The 25,875-nt window shown below is 40.5% G+C and overlaps 1 protein-coding gene across 1 annotated transcript in view; it reads right to left on the bottom strand.

Annotated features, from left to right (window-relative positions):
• Positions 1–25,875, bottom strand: part of LOC110217486 (cell cycle control protein 50C-like) — a 39,134-nt gene that overhangs the window by 4,213 nt on the left and 9,046 nt on the right. Inside the window, exons 2-6 of the mRNA XM_020999899.2 lie at positions 23,149–23,259; positions 11,369–11,470; positions 7,461–7,548; positions 5,993–6,133; positions 1,305–1,514 (exon numbers count right to left, since the gene is read on the bottom strand). Coding sequence (XP_020855558.1) covers positions 1,305–1,514; positions 5,993–6,133; positions 7,461–7,548; positions 11,369–11,470; positions 23,149–23,259 — 652 coding nt within the window. The remainder of the gene's footprint in view (positions 1–1,304; positions 1,515–5,992; positions 6,134–7,460; positions 7,549–11,368; positions 11,471–23,148; positions 23,260–25,875) is intronic.

Raw genomic sequence — 25,875 nt, 5'->3', positions numbered from 1 at the left:
AATCCTTGTTGGGGGAAGCTCTGTTAGGGGAGGCATCCCTTGCTATTCTTCAGATAACTAACCACCTGTGGTTTGTACCCCTACCTGATAAACATCATGCATAGACTATTGAGGAGGAACTGAGATGAATTGGCCCATTCTCTTCTACTGATGTGGACCTATCTGAATTGTCTTTATCTCATTACAAAAGTTATCAATAAAAACTGGTTCCATCTTGAATCCTCTGCTGATCTCCAATATCAGCCAATCGATGTGTTGCTACCTTGATGTACTTTTAATAAACTCCTTTTAATTCTCTTTATTCTGTTTTGCCTCATTCATTAGGGTGAAAGCCTGAGCAGAGAATTCTACTTTTAACAACTAGCTGCACTCTGAGATTCTTTTCACCTCTGAATTATGACCTATATCTCTGGAGGGAATATTCCCATCAATGAGATCATGGATCCTAGGAAAGGCAGTGTGGGGCAGTGGAGAGAGCACTGAACATGGAAGACCAAATATGGAGTTACTGGACCTGAGTTCCAATCTTGACTTCGTTACTTACTATCTGTGTTATCTTGACCAGGGTAACATTTCTGTCACTTTCTTCATCTGTAAAATTAGAGGGTAGGGTAAGGCTAGATGACCTCTAAGGTTCCTTTCTGTTCTAAAGCTATGATCTTCTGAAGTACCAAAACACTGCAATACAGATAGAAGTTGCTGCACATTCTACTACATGGGTGAGGTAGGGGGAGTTGGGAGAGGAGAATAATTTGCATCTTCCAAACAACTATGTAGTGGGGTCAACAGCAGGTCGCTTAAATGATGAGTTACAGGTTTGTCTCATTTCTCCCCCTATTTTTGTGAAGCCAAAACATTAAACAGTACCTAAACCACTGACTTAATTTGGACAAATTAAATCTCATTAAATTTTTTTTCACTACCGCCATACTGTGCATCACATTGTACTAGACATTCAAAGAGAGAAAGATTAGATTTGTTGTTGAGTCATTTTCAGTCCTATCTGACTTTTCAGGACCCCATTTGGGGTCTTCTTGGCAAAGATACTGGAGTAGTTTGCCATTTCCTTCTCCAGATCATTTTACAGGTGAGGAAACTGAGGCAAATAAGGTTAAGTACCTCGCCCAGGGTCATACCATTAGCAAGTGTCAGAGGCTGGATTTGAACTCAAGAAGATGAGTCTTCCCTTCTCCATGCCCAGTGTTCCATCCTTTGTGCCCTCTAGCCGCCCCTAAAAATTAGATAGTATGCCTTTAAAAGGCTTTCCCCTCATCCTCTGAATGGAGTAGCTGGAGAAAGGATACTGTAGGATATGTCGAGGCTGTAATTCCCGGCAGGGAGGCCATCGGCAAACTGCTGGATTCTGTGGATGCGCCTGTAGAGCTTTTTGAAAGTGGGAAGGGCTGCTACCCGCATCCAGACAATGAAGTCATTGTTGAGAAAACCATTGTTTTCTGGATTCTCTTGGTCCAACTGATAGACAGGCTTCCTCCAGTAAGGAGGCTTGGCAGTTCCTGTGGAAAGAACCCAAGGGATTCAGTGGAGACAGGCTGCCAGGTGACACAGTAGATAAAATACAGGTCCTACAGTCAGGAAGACTTGACTTCAAATCTGAGCTCAGACACTTACTGGCTGTGTGACCTCAGTTTCCTCACCTGTAAAATAGGGATAACAACAGCACCTATCCCACAAGGTTGCTGGGAAGATCAAATGAGATAATAACAGTAAAGAGCCTGGCACACAGTAAGTGCTATGTAAATGTTATTATTATTATTTTGACTATGGCGAGGCTCTGAGAGTGGAAGGCCACTGGGCTGCCCAGGGAGGTGTGAGTTGATCCAGGTCAGTAAAACAGAGCACATTGAAGCTTTCAGGACTGGGCCACGACTGGGCTTTGCCCACTGTACTTCCAGTCTGGGCAAGTTAGGGAGATAAAATCTCTTAAAAAAAAAAAGCTTCTACTGTACCTATGTGAGCAGAGCACTGTGTTTGCTGGTGGGGAGAGACAAAAGTTAATATAATCAATCAACATGCATTTATTCCGCCCTTGCTTGTGTTCTAGGTCCTGTACTAGGCACTGCAGAGACAACGAAACAGTCGCTGCCCTGAAGGAGTTCACGTTCTATTGGGGGAGACAAAAGGACATAGAAGAGGACAGTAAAAATAAATACCAGGGAACTTATGCGTAGGGGAGAGATCTAGCAGCTGGGAGGAATCCACTAAGGCTTCATGTGGAAGGTGGTACTTGTGGTAGACTTGGAAGGAAATTAGAGATTATAAGAGACAGAAACGAGGAGGGAGTGCACGCCAAGTATCAGGCACAGCCAGGGCAAAGACAAGGAAATGGGAAATGAGACGTGTATGAGGAACAGCGAGAGGTCAGCTGGACTGGGTTGTAGAGTATATAAAGGTGAAGAATGCGTTCTTGTTGTTGGGCCATTTCTGTTGTGTCTGACTCTTCATGACCTCGTTTGGGGTTTTCTTGGCAAAGATACTGGCGTGGTTTGCCATTTCCTTCCCCAGCTCATTATACGGATGAGGAAACTGAGGTGAGTGGGGAAGTGATCTGTCCAAGTTCACACAGCTAGCGAACGTCTCAGGCCAGATTTGAACTCAGGTCTTCCTGATTTCAGGCCCAGTGCTCTATCCATTGTGCCCCCTAGCTGCCCACTCTAAATTTAATGAATACTTACTGAATGAGTGAACATTGAATCTGAGCGTATGACTATTCAGACCAGGGTTTAGGGTCCAAGAGGGGAATTTGGAATTCATCTTTATTAAATAATATCTTATTCAATGTATTCCATCATCCTAATCTGTTGAGATCTTTTTGGATTGGGATTCTGGCAGCCAAAATGTTAGCTATCTGTCCTCTACAAAAGGAAATAGGTTATAAAATTAATAATCATGGAGAATTTTAGTGCTCCACTGTGATAATGATAAATCAAGTAAAAAGATTCACATTTTCCAAAAACATATATGCAACATGCACAAAGGTTGATCTGGCTTCAGGGGTGGGCTGGAGCCGGCTTGAACTGGCTCTTGAGAGTTGATTGTTAAATTTTTAGTGTGAGTATTTACTCCTCAGAAATAGGCAAACACTACAAATCAGGGCTTGATTTATTGTTTTGTGGATTATCTAGACTTAAGAAAGTGATGGAGAAAATGTTCATGTAGATCAAACTTAAAAGTGTGTTGGGTGGACTTTTTTTTTTCCTCAGAGAGCTGGTTGTAAAAACATTTATCAGCACACCACTGTCTGGATTGCAAAGAAGGTATGAATATATATATAGAAGAAGAGAAATCCTCTGCACCACATTCCTGACTAATAATACAATGAAGCTAGTAGTAAATACTAGGAACAAAATATGTAAATCCAAGCTAATGCTAAAAGACTATTTATTGAACAATCCATAGGTGAAAAAAATGGAAAATAATAGATCATATCAAAGACAATAATAATATATATATTTCATATAAAATCTGTAGGATGCAGCCAAGGCAGGGACAAATGTATTGATCTGAATACCTATATCAAAAAGAAAGCAAAATAGAAAACCAATGAAGTCTGCATTTTGAAAATGTAGAAAAGGAGGAAAAGCAATACACCAACAGAAAAAGAGAGAATTAGCCAAAATAAGAGTTCAGATTAAAATAAAGGAAAAGAAGAAAACAATCAAAATGATAAATAAAACTAAAAGTTGATCATTTGAAAACACCAATAAAATTGATGGTCAATGAGCAACTCCAATTAAAAATAGAAGAGAACCTATGTTCATAAAATTCAAAATGAGAAAATCATTTTTATACATCACCAAGAAAAATCAAGAGAAACTTATAATGTCATTGACAATAACAACAAAAATATATCAAACATTAGGACATTAGTCTATCTAGATATACAAGAAGTATATGTTAACATAATTGTAAAATTATTTTGACAGAGATCAAGAACTGAACAAATGGAGGGATATTCTTTTGTATGTGATTAGGTGGAACTAGCATCATGAAAATTTGTTGTTGTTGTTCAGTTATGTCCAACTCTTCATGACCCCAGGGACCATAGCACATCAATACTGTCTGTGGGGTTTTCTTGGCAAAGATACCAGAGTGGTTCACTATTTCCTTCTCCAGTGCATTAAGGCAACAAAGGTTAAGTGACTTGTGCAGGATTACATAGCTAATAAGTGCTTGAGGCTGGATTTGAACTCAAATTTCCTTGACTCCAGGCCCAGGGTTCTATCCACTGAGCCACCCTGCTGCCTCATAATGAAAACAAGATTCTCTACATTAATTCATATATTTAGTGCAATTCCAATAAAAATACCAGAAGGTTACTCAATAGAATTAAATCCTAACAAAATTCATGTGGAAAAGTACTCAGGCAAAAATATCCAGAATAGTTACGAAAAAGAACAGCTGAAGGGAAGTTGGGCCCAGTGTATTTTAAATGTATTATAAGGCAATAATTGCAAAAGCTTTTGGGCACTAGGGGGAAAATAGAGAAATAAATTGATGGAATAAAGTATAGAATACAGAAATAGAACCTGAAACACACAAGAGATTTGTATTTGATAAAAATCACACTAAAACATTGGGAAATTTCATCATTATTCAATAAAAACGGATGGGAAAATTGGCTGGATCTCAATCTATTTTTTGGTCATTCTGCTATCCAGTTTTCCCAATCAGTTTTTATTAAGTAACGATAACTTAACAGACTTTCCATTCTTGTAAAGCCTGCTCTATGACATTCAGGATATATAAGTCTTAATGCGAGTAGGAGGGAAGTTTTCAGTCGCATGGTTTGCACATGGGACCATTCTCTCCTCCAGAGAAACCCAACTTTTCTTTCCAAGTATGGGACATTTGGCGCTAACAAAAAAATGTGCTCAGTCTAATTGGATTAACCTTCCTCATGTTTTTGTATGTTTCCACTTCCACTCCTGAAACTCTTCTTCTTAATTAGAGAGGTTTCCTTCGTGGAAGGAAACAAGGATGTTTCTCCACCTTCACTTGGTTGATACAGCATCCTTCTCTGCCCCACAGTGGTTTGATTTGGGAATCCTCATTGCTGTGGGTGAAATGATCAGACTTTTTGCTGCCACTGCTTTAACATTCTTCCCCATAGTCTTCCCAGGGTACCCCAGAACCTCCTATCCTGGGGACAGGAAAAATAGCGACTTCCTCTGAGGACCAGGTTTGTCTATGCTGTATTTCAAAGACAATAAGCAGCCATGTTAACTACTGGTTTTCTCTGCTGTGCATCACAGCCCATCCAGGAAAACTACAGAGTTCCCTGTAGGAACTAGGAGACTAATTAGAGAGAAAATAACAAGCCATTTTTGCTTAATGTCTCAATGGGAAGGATGCTAAATATGAAACAATATATTTATTTATATTTTATTCTAAGGACATGGGGCGCCAATAAACAGGGGAGTGACGTGGTCAGAACTATACTTTTGGGCTTTTAATCAGGTGGCTGTGTGGAAGATGGATTAGAGATTGAAGATGGATATGGGATGGAAGAGACTGAATGAAGGGAGACCAGTGAGGAAGCTATGTAAGAGTTCAGTAGAGGCCTGGACTATGGTGACCTAAAGGTAAGAATAAAACTGGGGAAAGGTCATGATCATAAAGGGTGAACCAGAGAGAGGCCATGCCAGGTCAAGCTGGAGTTCACCAGAATAACAAATCCAAAGGGCAGGGCTAGGTGGAAGGAAAGAATGAAGAATTCCAGCCATCCCCAAGCTGAAGAATCAGTGCAGAATTTATGAAGAAAATATCCTACAAAAGGGGACAGTAGGCATCTGAAAGATGGTGGTTTATCCTACTTACTTTCCTACCTAAAATATTGCTTTATGGTGACAGGCTGCTAGTCATGCTCCTACCATACACTGTTCATTGCCATGTATAGTAGGACTGAACGTTTTCCCCCAACTACCCTTTTTAAGTGAGATAAAATGACAACGCCAGTGTTAATGGGCCTTACCTGCAAATGCACTGGAAAGGTTACTGGACTTGGGATTCTGAAACTTGACATGCTTATCGGTCCACCACGTAATCTCACTGCTGAGTAGTGGGACGTTGATTCCTGTAGATGAGTTAGGGTAGTATGACAGAAGAATAGTGTCTGTAGGTAAATCCAAAGAAACTTCATCACATGCAGTGGTAAATTCTCTGGTACTGTAACATACACATAGCGAGGCTTTTGGCATGTATAGCTGCACTTGGAGATGGCCAACCCCTAGCTAAAAGTCCATTATCTAGCCCTACTACTGATAATTACTCAATTACTTTTTTTTTCCCTTTTGTGTACATCCTATAACTATTATGGGTGGTTGGTATTGGTACAAAATTCCTATTACTTTCTAAAACCAGAAGTGACACAAAAATCTACTAACCAGCTCCTAATCACTATTTTATGTGCCAGACTCACTGGACCCCCGTCCAACGTCCTTTTTTGTTGTTCCCTCTCCAGTCCTCTTATTTTGGTTCATATTGTCACCCAGACCCATCATAGATTCTCCTTTCCTCCCCTTCCCCTCTTCCAGCCCCCAATTAAACAATCTATTTAAATAGATGCTTATTAAACTTTTTTTATGTTCAGATCATTATGATTCCCTCTCTGTTGATGTACCTTCCTTCCTTCAATGCCTAACTCACATTCTCTTTCATGAATCTTTCCCTAACCCTATGATCTCCTTAAGGTGACAGAGATTTCTCACAGTATTTTGCTTAAACCTCTCCTTAGCATGTATCTTACTCCTCCTTGTTTAATAGTCATTGGCAGACCAGTCTCCCCACTCCAATTACTCCTTGGTCTGTGTTCTATCTCTCTTTGTATACACAGTGCCTTTTATATAATTGGTTCTTGTTGGGGTTTTTTTGGGGGTGAGGCAATCAGGGTTAAGTGACTTGCTCAGGGTCACAAGCTAGATAATTGGTTCTTAATCATTCTTTTCTAAGTTTGACTGAATTGGGAAAAGAGCAAAGTTTAGTAAGATTTTAATACTCATATGACTATCAAAAGCAATCAGGACTGATTATTCTTCCAGTGAATACTCCAATTGTGCTTGGTTCAACTTCAGCGACTCCTCTTTATGAATCTTTGGAAGCAGGGGGGTATTGTAGGAAGAAATCTAAATCTGGGCACTCATTTGTAAGGGTGGTTAAGTCAGATGATCTGTAAGGCCTCTTCCAACTTTCATTTTATGTCTATGTCTACTTATATGCGACCTGAGTACTATAATCCAGTGTCCAGGGTAGGAATTCAAATAAAGTCAATTCAACAACTATTCATTACTATGCACAGGATGGCATGCCAAGTGAGGCAGAATGTATTCTGGAGATGTAGATTTTAAAAAGTGAAATTTGGCTGCAGAGGTAGTGATCTGGACATTTTAACTGATTGGATCCACTGAAGTGGATAAACCCAAAGGACGACAGAAGACACCTACCATTGAACATGCTGTTGGCAATGGCGCCACAAGGAGCAATGGGCCTATCATTGGAAGCCCTCTGGAATGGAGCACAGTTCTCAACATCCTAAATTCAAGATGACACAAAAATGAGGAATGCCTTTTGTCTGATTACTTGGGTTGTTGGAAGAGGGAAAATTAGCAGAACAGAGAGCAAGGAAGGTGATGTTTTTTCTAAAGTTTCTTATTCAGTGTTTATAAGGAATGTTCCACAATTTATGTTTTGTAAGAAGGATGTACATTTGCAGAAAGTGAGAGGGACAATTAATGCAAAATGTGCCAAAAACATGCTACAAAATGGTGGTCATTTTCATATGACTATATAAAAAATATGTAAAAAGGTTTTCCTTATGTAGCAATTCACATGTTGCCAGACAAAATTGCTTAAGCCTTATGAAGTTTTCTACTCCAGGTCTGAAAAGACTGCCTTCTTAGAAAAATGTATTTTTCCAGAGCTAATGTTAGCAGTGAAGTGGAGATTGGTTTCTTTATATAAGTCAGGAAGTTCTAAAGCTTCATTGAGGGGTCGAATTATAAGGAGGTAGATCTGATGAACAGAAATGATACCCACCACTCCTTTCATTCGCTAAGCCCTGTGATGTTCATGAAGGAAGGTACAATTGTTCATACCCAAAGAGTTGGACTAGGTTCACACCACTGTTCCAAAGGAGGAAAACTTTCCATACTGCATGGCCAACCATCCATAGTTCATTCAGCCCCAACCCACAGATTCTCAAAAAATGAAAATAGCAATTTTTCTTTAGGACAATCCTAGCCAGTGGATAGCCAGAAAGCCAGAAGGCTTTACTTTCTGTATTATTCTTGCCAGGCCCACACTGGGGCTAGGATCTGCCATGTTCTAGAACAGAGAGAGTTCCATTGCCCAGATGTAGAATTGGAAGGGACTCCAGAAATTTTCTAGTCTTACCCTTACCTCAGTAGGAATTCCTTCTACCATATTTCTCATAAATAGTCATCCAACTTCTAAATGAAGACCTCCAGTGACAGGAAACCCAACAAATCTTGAGGGATTACCTCACACTTTTGGACAGCTCTCATCATTCTCAATCTTGTCAGATCAAGTCAAATCAAGTCAAGTCAAGAATCATTAAGTGCCTACTATGTTCAAGGCTCTGTCTAAGCTTTGGGGATATAAAGAAGGGCAACAGCATGCAAACAATGAGATGCAAACAAGACATATAACAGATAGACTGGAGATGATCTCAGAGGGAAGCTTTAAGGAAGACCTCATGTGAAACTTCTGCGAAATCTATCTTTGCAATTTCTATCCATTGCTCCTGCCACCTGGAACCAAGCAGAGCACGTGTGATCTTCTCCATGACAGTCCTTCAGGTTCCTGCAGATTACAAGACTCCCACTCACTTTTCTCTTTTCTAAACAGTTCCCCTTCCTTCAACCAATCCTTCTGTGGCATTGTTTTGAGTCTCCTCATCAACCTCGTCATGTGCCTCTGAACCCACTCCAGCTTGTCCTTTGGTCATTGCTGTTTTTCTGGACCTGTGATTTCACTGGTGTCAGGAGCTCTCAATGGAAAAACTCTCTTTGCAAATGCAAATTAGCAACTTTTCTTCACTGTATAGTCTTAGATAATTGCCTGAGCTATCAGGAGGTGATCGTGACTTGCCAGAGATCACAACGTGGCAGTGTGTCAGAGGCAGACCTTGAATGATCCCAGGTCTTCCTGGCTCAGGAGCTGACTCTTTATCTAATATATTCCTTTAGTTTCCAATATGTTCCCTGGAGGACAGATAGGTGGTGCCACAGTGCACAGAATGCTGGGCCTGGAATCAGGAAGACTCATCTTCCTGAGTTCAAATCTGGCTTCAGATGTTTACTAGCTGTGTGACCCTGGGCAAAGCACTTCACCATGTCTGCCTGAGTTTCCTCATCTGTCAAATGAGCTGGAGAAGGCAATGGCAAACCACTCTAGTATCTTTGCCAAGAAAACCCCAAATGGGGTTCACAGAGAGCCAGAATTCTTCCTAAAATGGGGTGCCCACAATTCAGCACAGTAGGCTAGATGTGGTCTGACAAAGGACAATGGGACTAAAGTCTAAGGTGAACATTTCCTTTATCCATTCATCTTACCCACCCAACTCTAGAAGGCTATCTGATTTCTTGACTTGCTGATTTTAAATAAAATCTCATTTATACCAAGTACCTTGGCACTGAGAATTCAGAGGACAGAGTATCTGATATCATTTGGAGGAGAAGGGAGTAGTGATGAATGGAACTTGATTTGATTACAGCCTCTCAGGGAAATCCTGATCAACAAATCACTTCCTATCACAACCAATCAATATGTCTAACTCCTCTACTAGGTAGAGGAAGCTATCCAATTGAAAACTTTAAAAAAAATTTTTGGGGGGGGCTAGGCAATGGGGTTAAGTGACTTGCCCAGGGTCACACATCTAGTAAGTGTTATGTGTCTGAGGTCACATTTGAACTCAGGTCCTCCTGAATCCAGGGCCAGTGCTCTATGCACTGTGCCACCTAGCTGCCGCCAATTGGAAACTCTTAGGGATATTTCAAGTCTAGATTCTGACTCCCCAGAGATTAATGATGCTGGGGTTATCACTAGATAGGTCCTCCAGATAGCTCCTTGTCCTCCTTACTATCTTTTAAAAATGTTTTGTTGGTGTCTTTTGTTTTTTACATACATTTACATAGTCATTTCCCAATCTATCATGCCCATTGAGCAAAGAAAAAACACGGTCAGGCAAAACTGGCAAAGTACCCTACGTTGGACAGTATGTGCAAAAATCTACCCCCATTGCCTCCCACCCCTCTTCTAGGAGGAATACTCAACATCTCTTCTCCAGATACAAGATTGGCCATTGTATTTCATCTGAGTTCAGCTGCCTTTTAATATTGTCTCCAACATCTTCTATGAGTCATCTGTTCTCATCCAAAGTTGAAGCCTCCATAGGTGGGGAGCAAGGAATGGACAGAGCTAGAAATTTTCCCTGGGTGTGGGAGGGGGTGGTGCTAAAATAATAGGCAACAAGTCAAAAATAGTAACAAGGGATACAGGATGATTTTAAGGGAGAGACAGGGAAAGCTCTGCTTATATGGGAAGCAGAGACAGTAGATTAAGAGTATGGAGGTAAGAGTGAATGGACGTATCATTCAGGGTTAGGCTGTAGAGTATAATACCAAGATTATATCAGGAGCCTGAGCTCCTCCACAAATGTTGCCTCAATTTGCTGCACTCAACTAACTTTCTTTCTTTCTTCCTTCCTTCCCTCCCTCCCTTCCTCCCTTCTTTCTTTCTTTCTTTCTTTCTTTCTTTCTTTCTTTCTTTCTTTCTTTCTTTCTTTCTTTCTTTCTTTCTTTCTTTCTTTCTTTCTTTCTTTCTTTCTTTCTTCTTTCCTTCCTTCCTTCCTTCCTTCCTTTCTCAGGGTTAACTGACTTGCCCAGGGTCATACACTAGTAAGTGTCTGAGGCTGGATTTGAACTCAGGTCCTCCTGACTCCAGGACCAGTGCTCTATCCACTATGACTCCTAGCTGCCCCATGCACTCAACTTACTGCCCATGTGGCTACATCTTTACATCTTAGCTGTTGTGTCATAGTCTGGCCAATTAGCTGTTGGACTCAGAGTCAGGAAAACCTAGATTCAAATTCCACCTTAGATGCTTTCTAGCTGAGTGACCTTCTGGAAGTTTCTTAAACTCTCTAGGCCTCAGTTTCTTCATCTGCAAAAAGAGGGGGAAGAGAGTCAATAATCTCTAAATCTATGGTCCTATTATGATCTGTTCTCATGGAAATAACCATCTCTAAGTAACCACAGAATTTCCTTCTGCTTCCTCAGATTTAAAGACCAACAGAATAAAAGCACCTGAGAGTTAAGTTAATGATTTTTACCGTATTATCTTCTCCCAAAAGCTGGCGATTATTTCTGGAAATAATGTATCGGCGATAGTTCTGATAGAAGTTGTGCAGTTTATAGTACATGTAAACATTGCCCTTGGAGGAGAAAAAGAAATGAATAATGGGAGATTAAGAAAAGGTAAATGGAATATTAGTGAGCATGAACAAGAGCTTTAAACAGCAGTATACTGGAGCCAGCTCATAATGGCTCAGAAGAGCTGACTGTTAAATTTTCAATGTGAGCATTAAGACCTCAGAAATCAGCAAACTATAAATCAGGACTTGATTAATTGTTTTGTTGATTATCTACACTTTAAAAAGTAGTGGAGAAAAAAAGTGTTTGTGTGTGTATACATATATATATTCATACAGACATACATTCCCCACCCCCACCGAGAGACTGTTGTTAAACATTTACCAGCATACCTTGGCTACTTTTTCCTAAAAAAAAGGCATCATGGCAGAGCATTCTTGGGAGCTGAAAGGCTCTTCGTGTTTAATGGGTCTACCCCATGTAGAGTGTACCACAGTAACTCAGCGCTGGCAAATTCTAGCCCAGATAAAGGTCTTAATGGTTACTAAACCTTTTCTTTCTTATGTTTATGCAATGAAAGAGGTATCTGTTTTGGCAGAGTAGATTAAGGGTCAGCCTTGGAATAAGGAAGACCTGGGTTCAAGTCCTGTTTCGAACAATACTAGCTGCCTAACTATAGTCAAGTCACTAGTGACCCCTGCAAATCTCTAAGATTAAGTTACAGAGGAGTTAGCAAGATGCATTAATGGAGGCAGTTCCTGAACTAGGGTTCAGATCAAAATCTTTCTCCTTCTCTTCTTCTTCCTCCTTCTTCTCCTTCTTCTTCTCCTCCTCCTCTCTCCCTCTCCTTTCTCTCTTTTTCTGTCTCTCTCCAGAGTTAAAGTAGATGACAAAGCATTAAAGTCATGTGTTTTTCAAGCAAATACATGCAAAAAAAATCTTTTAAAATATTGCTTGTGTGGCACTGATCATATATAGTGAAAAATTGGTGGATTTGGAGTCAAGAAGAACTAGCGCAGACACTAGCCATGACTAGCAGTGTGACCTTGGGCAAATCACTTCCTTTTTGGGGGGTCTCATTTTTTTTCTATGAAAACAATCCTAGACTTCAGTAAGAAAGACACCTAGGTAGCAGGAGTAGTTTCAAAGAGGCAAATTTATATGTGATACGTGTACTGTAGGCTCTGTCAGGCCCCCAAAGGTGCCTGCTTCTACCCTCAGGGTTCTAGGGGTAACCCTTGGAGGGGGGTGAAGGCCTTTCTAATAGTAAAACTAACAAGCCCCATCTAGTGTAATTCTGCCAGTGATAATCAGTTGATATCAATTATCCAGCCAGATGTAATTAACTCCTAGAAACCAGTGTTTACTAAGGTGTTATTGTAAGAATAGTTGATATAAAATTTCTTCTAAAAGTCTGAGACATACTCCTCCAGCAAGTACATTCAGAGGCCAGGGGAAAGTGGGCTCATACTTAGAGCACATACAGCAGAAGTAGATCATTCACAGTTCCTGGAAGTCCTTTTTCCCCACTTCATAGGGCATTCCTCAGTTCCAGGAACTGTGAATTGTCTACTTATGAAGTTCCCCAGAAATTATTGTTGTTCAGTTGTATCTCACTCTTTGTGACCCTCTTTGGGGTTTTCTTGGTAAAGATACTGGAGCAGTTTGCCATTTCCTTCTCTATCTCATTTTACAGATGACAAAACTGAGGCAAAGAGGGTTAAGTGACTTGCCCAGGGTCACACAGCTAATAAGTGTCTGAGGCTGGATTTGAACTCAGGTCTTCCAGGCCTGTTACTCTATCCACTGTACCACTCAGCTGCCTATAGGTATGGGGAAGCTTTCTGCGGGACTTGTAGAGTTCTGAAACTGCCTTTTCTCAATGCATCTAGTCTGTCTTTGATGCCTGATGCAGACATTGCTACCAGTCACCTCTGTCCTAGGGACACTGCTAGGATGCTGATGAGAAGTCCAAATTTTCCAACACTTTAAAGCATGTGGGCCAATCAAGAAGGGATAAATAGCTCTGCTGGCCAGCAACCATCAACAGCCTCCAACTACTGGTAGACTGTGTCTGGTCCACATGTGCTTTGTACTTCACCAGATATATGCATGTAAGTTCCTGGAGGACCGGGAGTATTGCACTTTTGTCATTATATTCCCCAGCCCCCAGCACAATACTTGGCACATGGTGGATTTTTAATCAATTCTTGTTGACTGACACCCCACCCTCCACCTTAACCCCCATTTATAAAAGACCACTCCAAGGCCCATGTACTTGAACTGACTTGTCTAAGATCACACAGTAAACTAACTGGTGGTGGAACCAGGAGCAGAATTAGAACCTAGATCTCTTGACTCCTGAACCAGTGTTCTTTCTACTATACTACAGAGGCCTGAAAAGTTCTCATTGAACATATCAAGCCATTTGTTTCTCTTATGCTGAACTTCCACCAGAAAGCAGCATTCTAGGAAAGATTTCTGCATAGCTGACTGAATGACCTAGGAAAAGACAAGCATAGAAAATGGAAGCTGGGGCATGGGGTATGCTGGACAAAGAGGAAAGGTAAGAGGTAAGGGTGAATAATAGGTGAAAGTAATCCTGAAAAGAGGAAAATCTCCAGCATATGGGAAAAGGGAACAGTTTGTCATGTGGGCATTGGCAAAACCCCAGACCATAGCCATGACAAGCAGGAAACATTATTGGTGAAGGGGAACAAATCAAACTTCAGAGAATCATTTTCTCTCATGGCCACCCAACCTGCTAATTATATTTGCTAACTTATTTGAACAACCAAATTCATGGGTTTGTGTCTATGTGTGTACATTTACACACACACACACACACACACACACACACATACACAATGAATCTTTATTGCTGGCTCCTGACTTTTAAAAAAAAATGCACATACACATTAAATCCAGATAATGGAATTGACTGTACATTTTCTTGGAAGCTGAAATGGGAATTCTCCTTCAGCTCAATTATAGGCCCATATAAATGGTAAAATAAACAGGCAGAACACATACCACACTAGGGACTGTTGTATTTTAATAAACTGTTTCCAATGGTTCTCTTCGCAAAGGCTGAGTTCAATGAGGGCCTTCATGGCCATGGCCTCTCCAATGATTTCTGGTGGCAGGTCAGGCTTTGTGGAGCTTCCTCTCTTCATATTCAGTGGGGCTTTCAGACAGTTTCCCTTTGTTGAAGAACAGAGGGGCCACATGAGTTTGCCCTCCTGGTTTTCAGCAGTATGTAATATGCGGTGATTTGATAACTGAATGCTCTGTGATTCCCCTAAGTAGTTTGGTTGAGTTTTACAAGAAAGTCTCTGCCTGGAAGAAATGGTTAGCAGCGGCTAACACTTCATTTGACTTAGGAAGCTACCAAAAAAAAAACTTTTTGCAGATGGGATTGTGGCCTTTTGGGTTTTACCTTAACAAGCTTTTCTTCTAGAATTTAAGTGGCACTAGCTGACTTTTGTGGGGAAGAAGGTAGGGAGTGAGGCAGGAAGAAAGGGCACTTCCATTTAGAATTGTAGGTTTCTTGTATCACAGGGACGTCTCAACACACATGGAAAATATAATTCACATTCTTCAAGCAGGGGTACAATTTCTATATTTGGTTATGTGATCTATATGCCATTATCTTCTCCAAATGCTACATGTTTTTGAACCTATTGAGCCACTGGTTTCTCTTATTCTGAATCTCCACCAGAAAGCAGCAGTTCTGCATAATTGACTATGGACCTAGGAAGAAATAGGCATATAAAATGGGGCATGGGGTAGGATGGACAAAGAGGCCATTGAACTACGAACCGTAAAATGATTCATTTTCTAATGAATCCTTTCTAATGAAGGCATTCTCAGAAGGGTCTGCCATCATGCTTCCATCTGGTATCGTCATCCTTCACAGAGGGAAACTGGAGAAGGAGGTATTAGACCCAAAATTTCCCATGGTATGAAGTGTCTGTTTAGCACTACAAAGCTTAGCACTTCATTTCTTCTTTCCTTCATTCAGGCTGGTTGCAGGATGACAGCTCATTAGTCAAAGAGTTTCCAGTTTGGTAGGATCTGCCAGAGCTTCTGCTCTGCTGGTCTAGCCTTTGAGAACCCCAGATCGCTTCTATGCCATGATGAGGCATCACTCACCCAATCAATCTATAAGTTTTCATTTTCATTTTCATTGTTCCCGACCTGTGGTAGAGCCTTCTGAATTCTTCTTGGTCTGATCAACCACAACTGGACGCACTATACCTTGACCCCAGTGTAGTGATGTCATTTTGGTCCTCTTCAAGAATGAAGGACCACAACCACAACCACTATGTACAAGGCATTGAGCTAAGAGATGGAAGGATACAAAGAAAGGCAAAAACATGGTCCCTGCCATCAAGGATATCACAGTCTAATGAAGGAGACAACATGTAAACAACCATGTCTATACTAGATATGTAGAGGGTAAATGGGAAGTCATCTCCGAGGGATGGCAATAGCAGAGGAGAGGACACAGCTAATTAATATGTGTCAAAGTCAAGTCCTCCTGACTCCAAGACCAGCCCTCCATTGCTGGTGCCACTTAGCTACCAATCAAATGTAATAATAAATGTAAATGCTTTGCAAACCTTAAAGCCTTTTTCAAGCAAACATGACAGAGGAAAATCAATTAAGAAATAATTTAACTATGTGGTATTAGAAGAAAATGACAAACTACTCCAGTATCTTTGCCAGGAAAACCCCAAATGAGGTCACAAAGAGTCAGACACAACTGAAAAATGACTCAACGACAACAACAAAATTTTCTATCGACAGAAATGGAGATTTTTCACTTGGAAGAGCCTTAGTGGGAGCCAATGGGTAGAAGTTACAGAGAGATATTTCTCAGGGCACATTTTGCTTAGGAAAGAATGTAGGCCTAGCAGGGCTAATAGACTTGAGCATCTGAGGGGGAGCACCATAAATAGTGGAGAAAGATACTGAAAAAGGGAGAGAGAGAGAGAGAGAGAGAGAGAGAGAGAGAGAGAGAGAGAGAGAGAGAGAGAGAGAATACTTCTGGGAAACAGGAGACTGTGATCCAGTCCTGGCTCTTCTATTTGTTAAGACTGTGACTTTGGGCAAGTCCTGAAGCATCTGTATAATGGGCATTATAATTCTTCTACTCCCTAATTCACTGGGTCAAATGAAATAAAGAATGTGAAGCTGCTTTGGTACCCTTAAAGTACCATGGAAGTGGAAATCGCTACTGCTATTACATTAATAAAACTGCCTCTAGAATACAATACAAGACTTAAGCCTGGCACTCAACGTCCTTTTCAGTTTGGCTCCAACCAACTTACCACATGCATTTCACACTTCTCATGGATTTTGAGTTGGGAGGGACATTAGAGGTTACTGAATCTAACCCCCTCATTTTACAAGCAAGAAAAGTGAAGGTCAAGTGACTCACTGAGAGTCACACAGGTAGGAAGCAACAGCACCAGAATTTGAACCCAGGTCCTCTGACCTCCAATCCAGTGTTATGGGGTTTTTTTTTATGACAGGGTCTTCCTTTCATGCACTCCAGCTGAATAGGTCCCCAACCTCATCCTGCATTCTCCCACATCCTACTCATATAGGCTAGTTCCCATGGACTAGCTTGGAATTCGACCCTGTCTCATATTTTCCTTTTGAAATCTGTCCCTTCCTTTAAAGTTCAATTCAGGAGTTACCTCCTCCACAAAGCCTTCCCTGATTTCCCCCAGGTAACCATTGCTAGAGTTAGCTCAATTCAGCAAATATTCGACCATGAGCTTGCTTTCTGCACAGCATTGTACTATCTTGAAGGAGACAAAGATGAAAAGTGATATGTTCCTGCTCTTAAGGATTTCAAATATGGGGGTGGGGGCAAGTGTAGAACTAAGTAAAACAGGAATAATGCAACATACAGAGTGATAAGTGCAAGGGAGAAGTGCCAGCAAAGTGTTTTAAGAAAATATAGACAGAAAGATCACTTTAAGTTGTGCGTGAGAGTGAAGGGGGAAGGGAAGGGGGAAGGGAGAGAGGGACAGAGAGAGAGAGAGAGAGAGAGAGAGAGAGAGAGAGAGAGAGAGAGAGAGAGAGAGAGAGAGAGAGAGAGAGAGAGAGAGAGAGAGAGAGAGAATGAATGAGGGAATGCTTTATGCTTTATGGATTAATCAATCCATGTTGGACCTGACTTGGGCTTTGAAGGAAAGAGAAATGTCAACAAGTGACAAGATATAGATTCCAAAGCTGGAGGATGGCCTGTGTTAATTAGTGCAATGAGCAGGGAGAGGACAGAGCTTTGCCCAGGGCCACTCCGGGTGCCAGGTACTTAGCTCAATAAACACTCATCGACTTGACTTGAAAATTAGAGAATTCTAACCCCAGATAAGGAGGGGTGCACATAGCAGCCGAGCTGATAAAACAGCCAAGCTAAAACCCGTGACCTGGCAACAGGAAAGGCGAAGTCAAAATAAGTGGATGAGACATGCTGACAACATAATGCAAAACCCTAAACTCTACTCTGATATTCACGGAAGGGGTAGTAATCATCAGCTTAGTGGTCTGGACACAGGCTGAGAGTCATGCACGGATTGACATTCCTTCTACCACCCTCCACTGACTTGCTCTGGACATCTCATCCCTCCTCATCTGTAACAATGGGTGAAGAATAGCATCAGGTCCCAGGGATATCTTTGGAATCAGGGTAGTCTTAGAATAACAGAGGGTGGAAGAACTGGGGAGGAAGGCTGTAATGTGTAATCGTAATAGAGTAAACAATAAATAATTGAATTATTTCTTCTACAGCCTTTCAATTTACAATTTATTTACATTGGTTCATTTGAAGATTTTTAAGTATTACCTCCATTGCACCACCCTCTCTATACAAAGAAACACACAGAGTGCTACCTTAATACATTTTACCAGCTTTTTTTTGCAACCTTATAGAACATGTTAATTGCTTAACGCAAGGTTACAGTGCTGGTTTCAAAGAAGCAATCACTGTTAATAATAATTGACATTTCTGTTGTGCTTCAATGTATTCAAAGGGCTTTACATACATTATTTCATTGGTCATAACAACCACGTGAGGAAAGGACCTCAGGTATCATTGTCCCCATTGAACGGATGAGAAAACTAAGGCTCTGGAAGGTTAACTTGACACTACCTTCCTTGCAGTCACCCAGGTTCCCAACCTGGAGTCATCCTTTGAACAGTCCTTCTCCCTCAATCACTCCCCCGACCCTCCCCCCTTTCCAAACATCCAAATGTCAGTTTCAGCCTCTTAACCTCTTTTCATCTGTCCCCACTTTTCTGCTCATCTCACATCCACCCTAAGACAGACCCTCATCATCTCTCCTCTAAACTATTAAGACAGCCCCCTAATTATTTTCCTTCTCTTTTCTTTCTCTAATTCACCTTCCTCATCTTCACCTTCCTTTCTTTAATTTGCCTTCCACATAGTGACCAAATTTATATTCCTAAGCACAGATCTGACCATAACACTCTTCTGATCAAGAAGCTGACTTGGTTTCTCATTGTCTTTAGTATAAAATGCAACTTGCTCTTTACACTCTGCTTCAGTCTATCTTTCTAGCCTAATTACACTTCCCCATGTTCCCCTTCTTACCCCCCATGGTAATTGGCCTACTTCCTGTCCCTCATACCCAACGTTCCATCTTTCCAATCTTCATGCTTTCCATAGACTGTCTCCCATGACAGGAATATGGGCTATAAGTAACAAATTAGGGAGTGGTCATGTGTGGGCTGCTCGTCTTCATTTCTATGGCTGGGAATAAATAAAGCTTATGGTGTAGTAGATGCCTAGGGTCAAGAAGACTCATCTTCCTGAGCTCAAATCTGGCTTCAGACACTTAGAAGCTGTGTGACCCTGGGCAAGTCACTTCACCCTGTTTACCTCAGTTTCCTCATTGGTCAAATGAACTGGAGAAGGACATGGTAAACCACCCCAGTGTCTCTGTAAAAAAGACCCCAAGTGGGGTCATGCAGAGTTGGACACAATTGAAATGACTGAACAACAACAACAAGTCAAGAACAGGAAGACACTGTTGGGGGAGACAGCAGGAAAGAGCTCTGGATCTGGAGGCAGATGACCTGCGTGCCAAGCCCATCTCTGTTATTTACTCTCTGGGTGACCTTGGATAACTCACCAGCCTTCGCTGGGACTCACTTCTTCAACTGAAAAATAAGCAAGTTGGATTGGCCTCTTCGATCCTTTCCATCTCTAAATCTATGACCCACTATGTAGTATTTGCAGAGTCAAGTAGTTCAGTAGAATGTAGGGGTTCTGGAAATCTTGCCCCTAATAGAGAGATCAGACAGAGCCCTGTGACTGGTTGGTCATTAGGAAATAGGGCTAGGAATCAGAACCTGCCTGCCACAGAGGAAGATGGTATCTTAATGGGTTTGTAACGGAGGTAAGGGGAGGTATCTGGAAATTCCTTAAGGAATTGAAGAGGTTTAGGACAGGGTCATAAGGTAATTTCAGGCATGTTGAGTAGGAACATCTCTATCTGAGTAACTCTAATCACCACAGATTCTGACTCAACATCATAGGGCTTAGCAACAGTTGAATTGGTTTTAAGCAGGCAGGGAGACAGTCATGTAATTTCTTAGAGTCAGCTCTATGACAATCTCACAAGAGTCTGATCCATCACAGGTGGGAGATGATAAAAAAAAATGCTAGGTTTGTGTTAGGAAAACCTGGGTTTGAATGCGGCCTCTGACACTTTTAATTTTACAATGAGGGGTCAGGCACTTCTTGAAACCTCAGTTTCCAAAGATCTAAAATGAGGATGATGTTTGTAGTCCTGACCTTCTTAGGACTATTGTAAGGTTCAAATAAGATCGTCTGTGCAAAAAATTTTATAAATGTCAGCTAATGCAACAATAAAAACTATTTGGGGGTTCTGGCTCATGTGTCTAGCAAATTAGAGGCCTAGGTACTTTTTCTGATCCTCATGGATGGAGGGGAATAAACATTTACAAAGCATCTGCTATATGCCAGGCATTATGCTAAGTGCTTCATAAATATTATCTCATTTGATCCTCACAAGATCCCGGTGAGATAAATGCTGTTGTTATCCCCATTTTACAGTTGAGGAGAAATATAGTGAGGCATACAGAGGTTAACTGCCCAGTGTCACATAGCTAGCAAGTATCTGAAGTCACATTCAAACTCAAGTCTTCCTGACCTCAAGCCCGGCGCTCTATCCACCGTGCCACTCAGCTGCCTAGGCGGCCACCTCGCAAATCTCTCCAAAATAGGAATTATGCACAAAAGGTAAGGCAATTTCAGCTGTCTCCATGGTCTAAGACACCAAGAACTCTAATGAGATAACAATCTAATGAAATAACAGCAAAGAAGTTTAATCCCTACCCTTGAATGCACTAACTCAGAACCTGCTCCAACATCAGCCACCATATTCTGGCAGGGCTGCCCAAGCCAATCCAGGGATTTGCAGTAGAACTCACCTTTGCCGACCACCTCCTGCCTATGCCCCAGAAAACCAAAAAAATAGAAGGTTGCTCTGGTTGGAAGAGCAGTATGGCCGTGCTATGTGTTTCAACAGAGGTCAGGTAGAGAACGAAGGAAAAAAAGGAAACTGGGGCAGGATGCCAGCTATATGTGTGGTCCTAAGCTTGAGGGAAAGGGCCCAACATCCAGCTGAGGCTAGCTCTGTGCCCCCTGAAGTCATTTGCGGCAGAGACTGATTCCCCAGAATGGGAGAAGTCTGAGTCAGCTTTGAGATACAACTCTAATTACAACTGCCAGTAAAAAGGGAAAAAGTCAGAAAATGAGCAATAGGAGAATATAAAGGTAAGCAGAGAACCTAAAAAAAAAAATTACCAAAGATCTCAGGAGAAATAAAATTCAGAATAAAGAAAACAAAAGACTTTGAGCATAAACAGATACACCAACAAGAAAGATATTAATAAAAGGAGGGAATAAGACCTCCAGAGCAACTAAATAAACATAGATATATACAAATAAACACTGTAAGACAACAGGAAATGAATCAACACGTGAGGCAGAGGACTCTGTGGATTCCTATGAGAGCATGGAACTCTACCAGAATATTCCCAAAGAGAAAAAGTAAATGTGAAACTAGAATTTATGGCCTGTCCAGCAGAAATAATCAGCAAAATTTAAAAAAAACAACTTGCATCAGTGGTTGCAAATCTCACCAGAGAAATACGAAAACAACCTATTTACAATGCAAATACAAGTGAAAGAAGTGAAATACAATTGGGGAAAAAAAGAATCAAAAGGCAGCAATGTAGAAAGAAAACATGATCTCTACACAAGTGAAAGAGTGATTTCAAAGACAGAATATATAGAGACAATTTAAGGTTACAGACAGTAGTGTACTCAAATTGTTTGTATGGCTCTAGAGAGCTGATCAATAAAATTTTGATTTAAAGTGTTAATATTTACACCTCGGGTTCTGGCAAATGCTACAAATCAGGGTTTGTTTTATTGCTCTGTTGATTGTCTAGTTTAAGGAAGTGATGGAGAAAATGTTAATAGTGAAGCTTAAACTTAAAAGTGCCAGATGAGAACTTTTTTTTCCCCCAAGAGCTAGTTGTTAAACATTTACCAGCATACCCCTGTTGCAGCTGAACTGCCCTGGTTTTCTTCCTGTGCTAACAACTAGGATCAGAAAAATGTAGCTCAGAATCTGGGTGGGGAAAGCAAAAACAAGTTCTGTGATCTCTGTGAGGGCAAGGACTATCACTTTTGGATCTGTTGGCCATATAAACATAGAGCAGAGGAGCAATGTGGTATAGAGGATTAAGCTCATTTTGGATCAGCTTCAAGTCCCACCACTGACACAAGCTGGCTTTGTGACCCTGGGCAAGTCATTTAACTTCTTATAAGGACTCTTTGCTGTTCAGTTCTTTTCAGTCAGGTCTGATTTTTTGTGACCCCCATTTGGGGTTTTCTTGGCAAAGATACTTGAGGGCTTTGCCATTTCCTTCTCCAGCTCATTTTATAGATGAGGAAACTGAGGTAAAGAGGGGAAAGCAACTTGCCTAGGGTCACACAGCTAGTAAGTGTCTGAGGCCAGATTTGAACTCAGGAAGGGTCTGGTTCCAAGCCCATTGCTCTACGCGCTATGACACGAACTAGCTGCCCTCTAAAGGCTCTAATCAACTGTTTTTAAGATTATAAACCACAGAGGAGGTGCCAAGCTGAACTGGTAGAGGTAATTGCTTTATTTGGGGTGAAGATGAAATCACATGTCCAGTCCCTATCCCTATTCCTGGGGTCTCATGTACAACAGAAGTTTAATAAATGTTTGTTGATGGATTTATTCCCAGCAGCAAAAGGGCAGTTAGTCCCCCCCCCCCCATCCTTGCCCTTAAGAGGTGACAGCCTATCTCTCTATGCTGTTAGACTGCACATGGCTTTTGGATACAGCCTGTTTCGGCTTGAGGATACTGTTGGAAAGTGAAAGAAGTAAGGAATCTTGAAACTTGGGACTCTAGGAGGCAAAGGAAGAAGACCAAAACATTAGAAAATACATGAATTTTATAGGAATGCCTTTCCTTTGTCTGGTTCCCTCTCTCCTCCTGCCCTTTCCCTCCCTCCCCCACCCAAAGGTGTTCCCAGGTTTGTTTGTTTTTTTTTTTAAAAAGATGGTAACTCTGCACTTTCTGACAATGAATAAGTAACAGGAGCAGAATAGTTTGAAGTTTTTTGGATTCTACTTACTGGCATTTTCTCTGGAATGAAGAAAGGAATTGAGCAGGTACACTCTTTGTAGAAATTAGAGGCATTTTCCCTCAGTTTCGAACAATTTGAGCATAAGTCTGTATATGTAATCTTTAAGCCAAACAAACAAAAAAAGAGATATATGGCAGTCCATTAGAAAGGGAGGTGACTCTATGTCCTAGAGCTTCCTGCCAATTTGCCTCATTCCCAGTCTCCATCTCCTGAGTTATTAAGTCCCTTTGCAGTAGAATGGACTTGAAGCTTATCTCCTCCAATTCCCTCCTTTTACCAAATATGGAGAAGAGAAATGACTTATCCAAGATCTCATGACCAGTAAGTGGCAGAGCCAAGTTTTAGGCCTATGGTGGGTTTGGGGAGCTCATTTTGTCAATCCTCTTCCTCTTTGTCAGGCAAGGCTGCCCTTAAACCATTACATAAAAATAAGAGGCCTTTCTACTCTGAAAAACCTCTAGGGAAAGGGATGTTACAAGCTTTTCTGGAAGGCTGTCCTGGCCCATTAACTGCTCATTATCAGGAAACTTCCTTGTACTTAACCTAAATCTCTGGGGCTGAAATTTCCTCTTATTCTGTCTGTAGTGGAGATAGAGGCACTAAAGGAGTCCTGGAGGATCTGAAAGCCCTCATTAATCACCCCTTTGGTGACTCTTTCAGCCTGAATAGTCTCAGTTGCTTGATTTAAACTTTTCTTATCACTCTTATTCACAGTTGTAATATAGCTAATATTTCTACATATTATATAGAATATATAACATTAAATAATAGACATCACATCACAACAATTACATTCTATATTAAATATTATATAATGTACTATTAGAAATACTATAATATTATACACAATATGTAACAGAGTATATTATCTGTAATAAATTATATATACATATATTTATCTATATATAAATATTATTTATATCATAGACCATAATGTAAAATACATAACATACAGTGTTTCTATAGTTCTATAGGTTTATAAAACACTTTACACATATTGCTCCTTTGATCCTCACAACAACTCTATGAGGATGGAATTTCCTTATTTTACAGATGAGGAAACTGAGGCAGAGGTTAAGTGACTTGCCCCAGAGTCACAGAGCTGATTAAGTGCCTGAGGTAGAATTTTGACTCCTAGCCTAGTACTCTCTACACTCTGCCACTTAGCTGACACATTACTTCTCCAGTCTCATGCCTTTTAAAGTTGTCCATCAAGTCTCGTTATCCCCACAAAACTGCCTGGCTTGTTTCTCCAATGCTAGTTCACTAGGCTGTTTCCAGGAGCAATAGACCCTATGTCCTCCCTCTCTGCTCCCTGGTATCTGGGAAGATACCAGGTAGAGGGAATGCCAGTGGTTCAGTGTCTCTGCACCTCTGATTTCCCAGCACAGTCCCAATTTCAAAGTAAGAAAATAGGCTTTTAATGAGCAGTCACAAGTGGACGATCCTCTGTCAGAATACATGCCCCAATTTTTGATTCAGAAAAAGTTACAGAATCCTCTGTAGTGCTGGGGCCTCAGAGGCCAGCGATTCCAACCCCCTCATTTTACAGATGAGGAAACTGAGGCCCAGGGAGATTAAGTGACTTGCTCACTTAGCAAATATCAGAGGCAGGATTTGAACCCAGGTCATCTGAATCCACAGTCATTGCTCTTGCCATTTCCACAGAGAAAAAACTAGTAATGGCTAGTTTATTTAAATTGTGATAAGATAATTTTTGTGTTCTGCTAAGATAATTTAAAACATTCTTCTCTAATATTTATTCTGCATATTGTCTTGACCTAGTGACATGCTCTTGACACATATCTGGTGATCTCTCTCTCTCTCTCTCTCTCTCTCTCTCTCTCTCTCTCTCTCTCTCTCACACACACACACACACACACACACACACACACACACACACAAAATCAACCTGGATATCTATCTAGATATCTATATATCACCAGCATGTGCATACACGTACATATGTTTACATACATATATATGCATGTACATACATATCTACACATATATGTATGTACACGTATATCAATATATGTACACATATATTTATGCACATATGCATACACACATAGGTTTATACATATATGTATATACACAATATACACTTATATGTATACATATGTGTATAAATATGTGTGTATGCATATAAGTGTATATTGTGTATATACATATATGTATAAACCTATGTGTGTATGCATATGTGCATAAATATATGTTTACATACATATATATGCATGTACATACATATCTACACATATATGTATGTACACGTATATCAATATATGTACACATATATTTATGCACATATGCATACACACATAGGTTTATACATATATGTATATGCATATGCGCATAAATATATGTTTACATACATATATATGCATGTACATACATATCTACACATATATGTATGTACACGTATATCAATATATGTACACATATATTTATGCACATATGCATACACATAGGTTTATACATATATGTATATACGCAATATACACTTATATGCATACACACATATTTATACACATATGTATACATATATGCATGTACACACATATTGCACACATATGTGTATGCATGTATATGCACACGTTTTTGCCTTAATAAAATATTCATTTTTCCAATTACACATAAAAACAATTTTTAACACTTAAAAAAAAATTTGGATTCCAAATTCTCTCCCTTCATTCATCGCTCTCTCTCTCTCTT

This window comes from Phascolarctos cinereus, unplaced genomic scaffold, assembly GCF_003287225.1.
Source record: "Phascolarctos cinereus isolate Bilbo 61053 unplaced genomic scaffold, phaCin_HiC Scaffold_726;HRSCAF=1367, whole genome shotgun sequence".
NCBI lineage: Eukaryota > Metazoa > Chordata > Mammalia > Diprotodontia > Phascolarctidae > Phascolarctos > Phascolarctos cinereus.
Note: the sequence above shows the minus strand (reverse complement) of the source record. Positions and strands in the feature narration are given on the sequence as shown.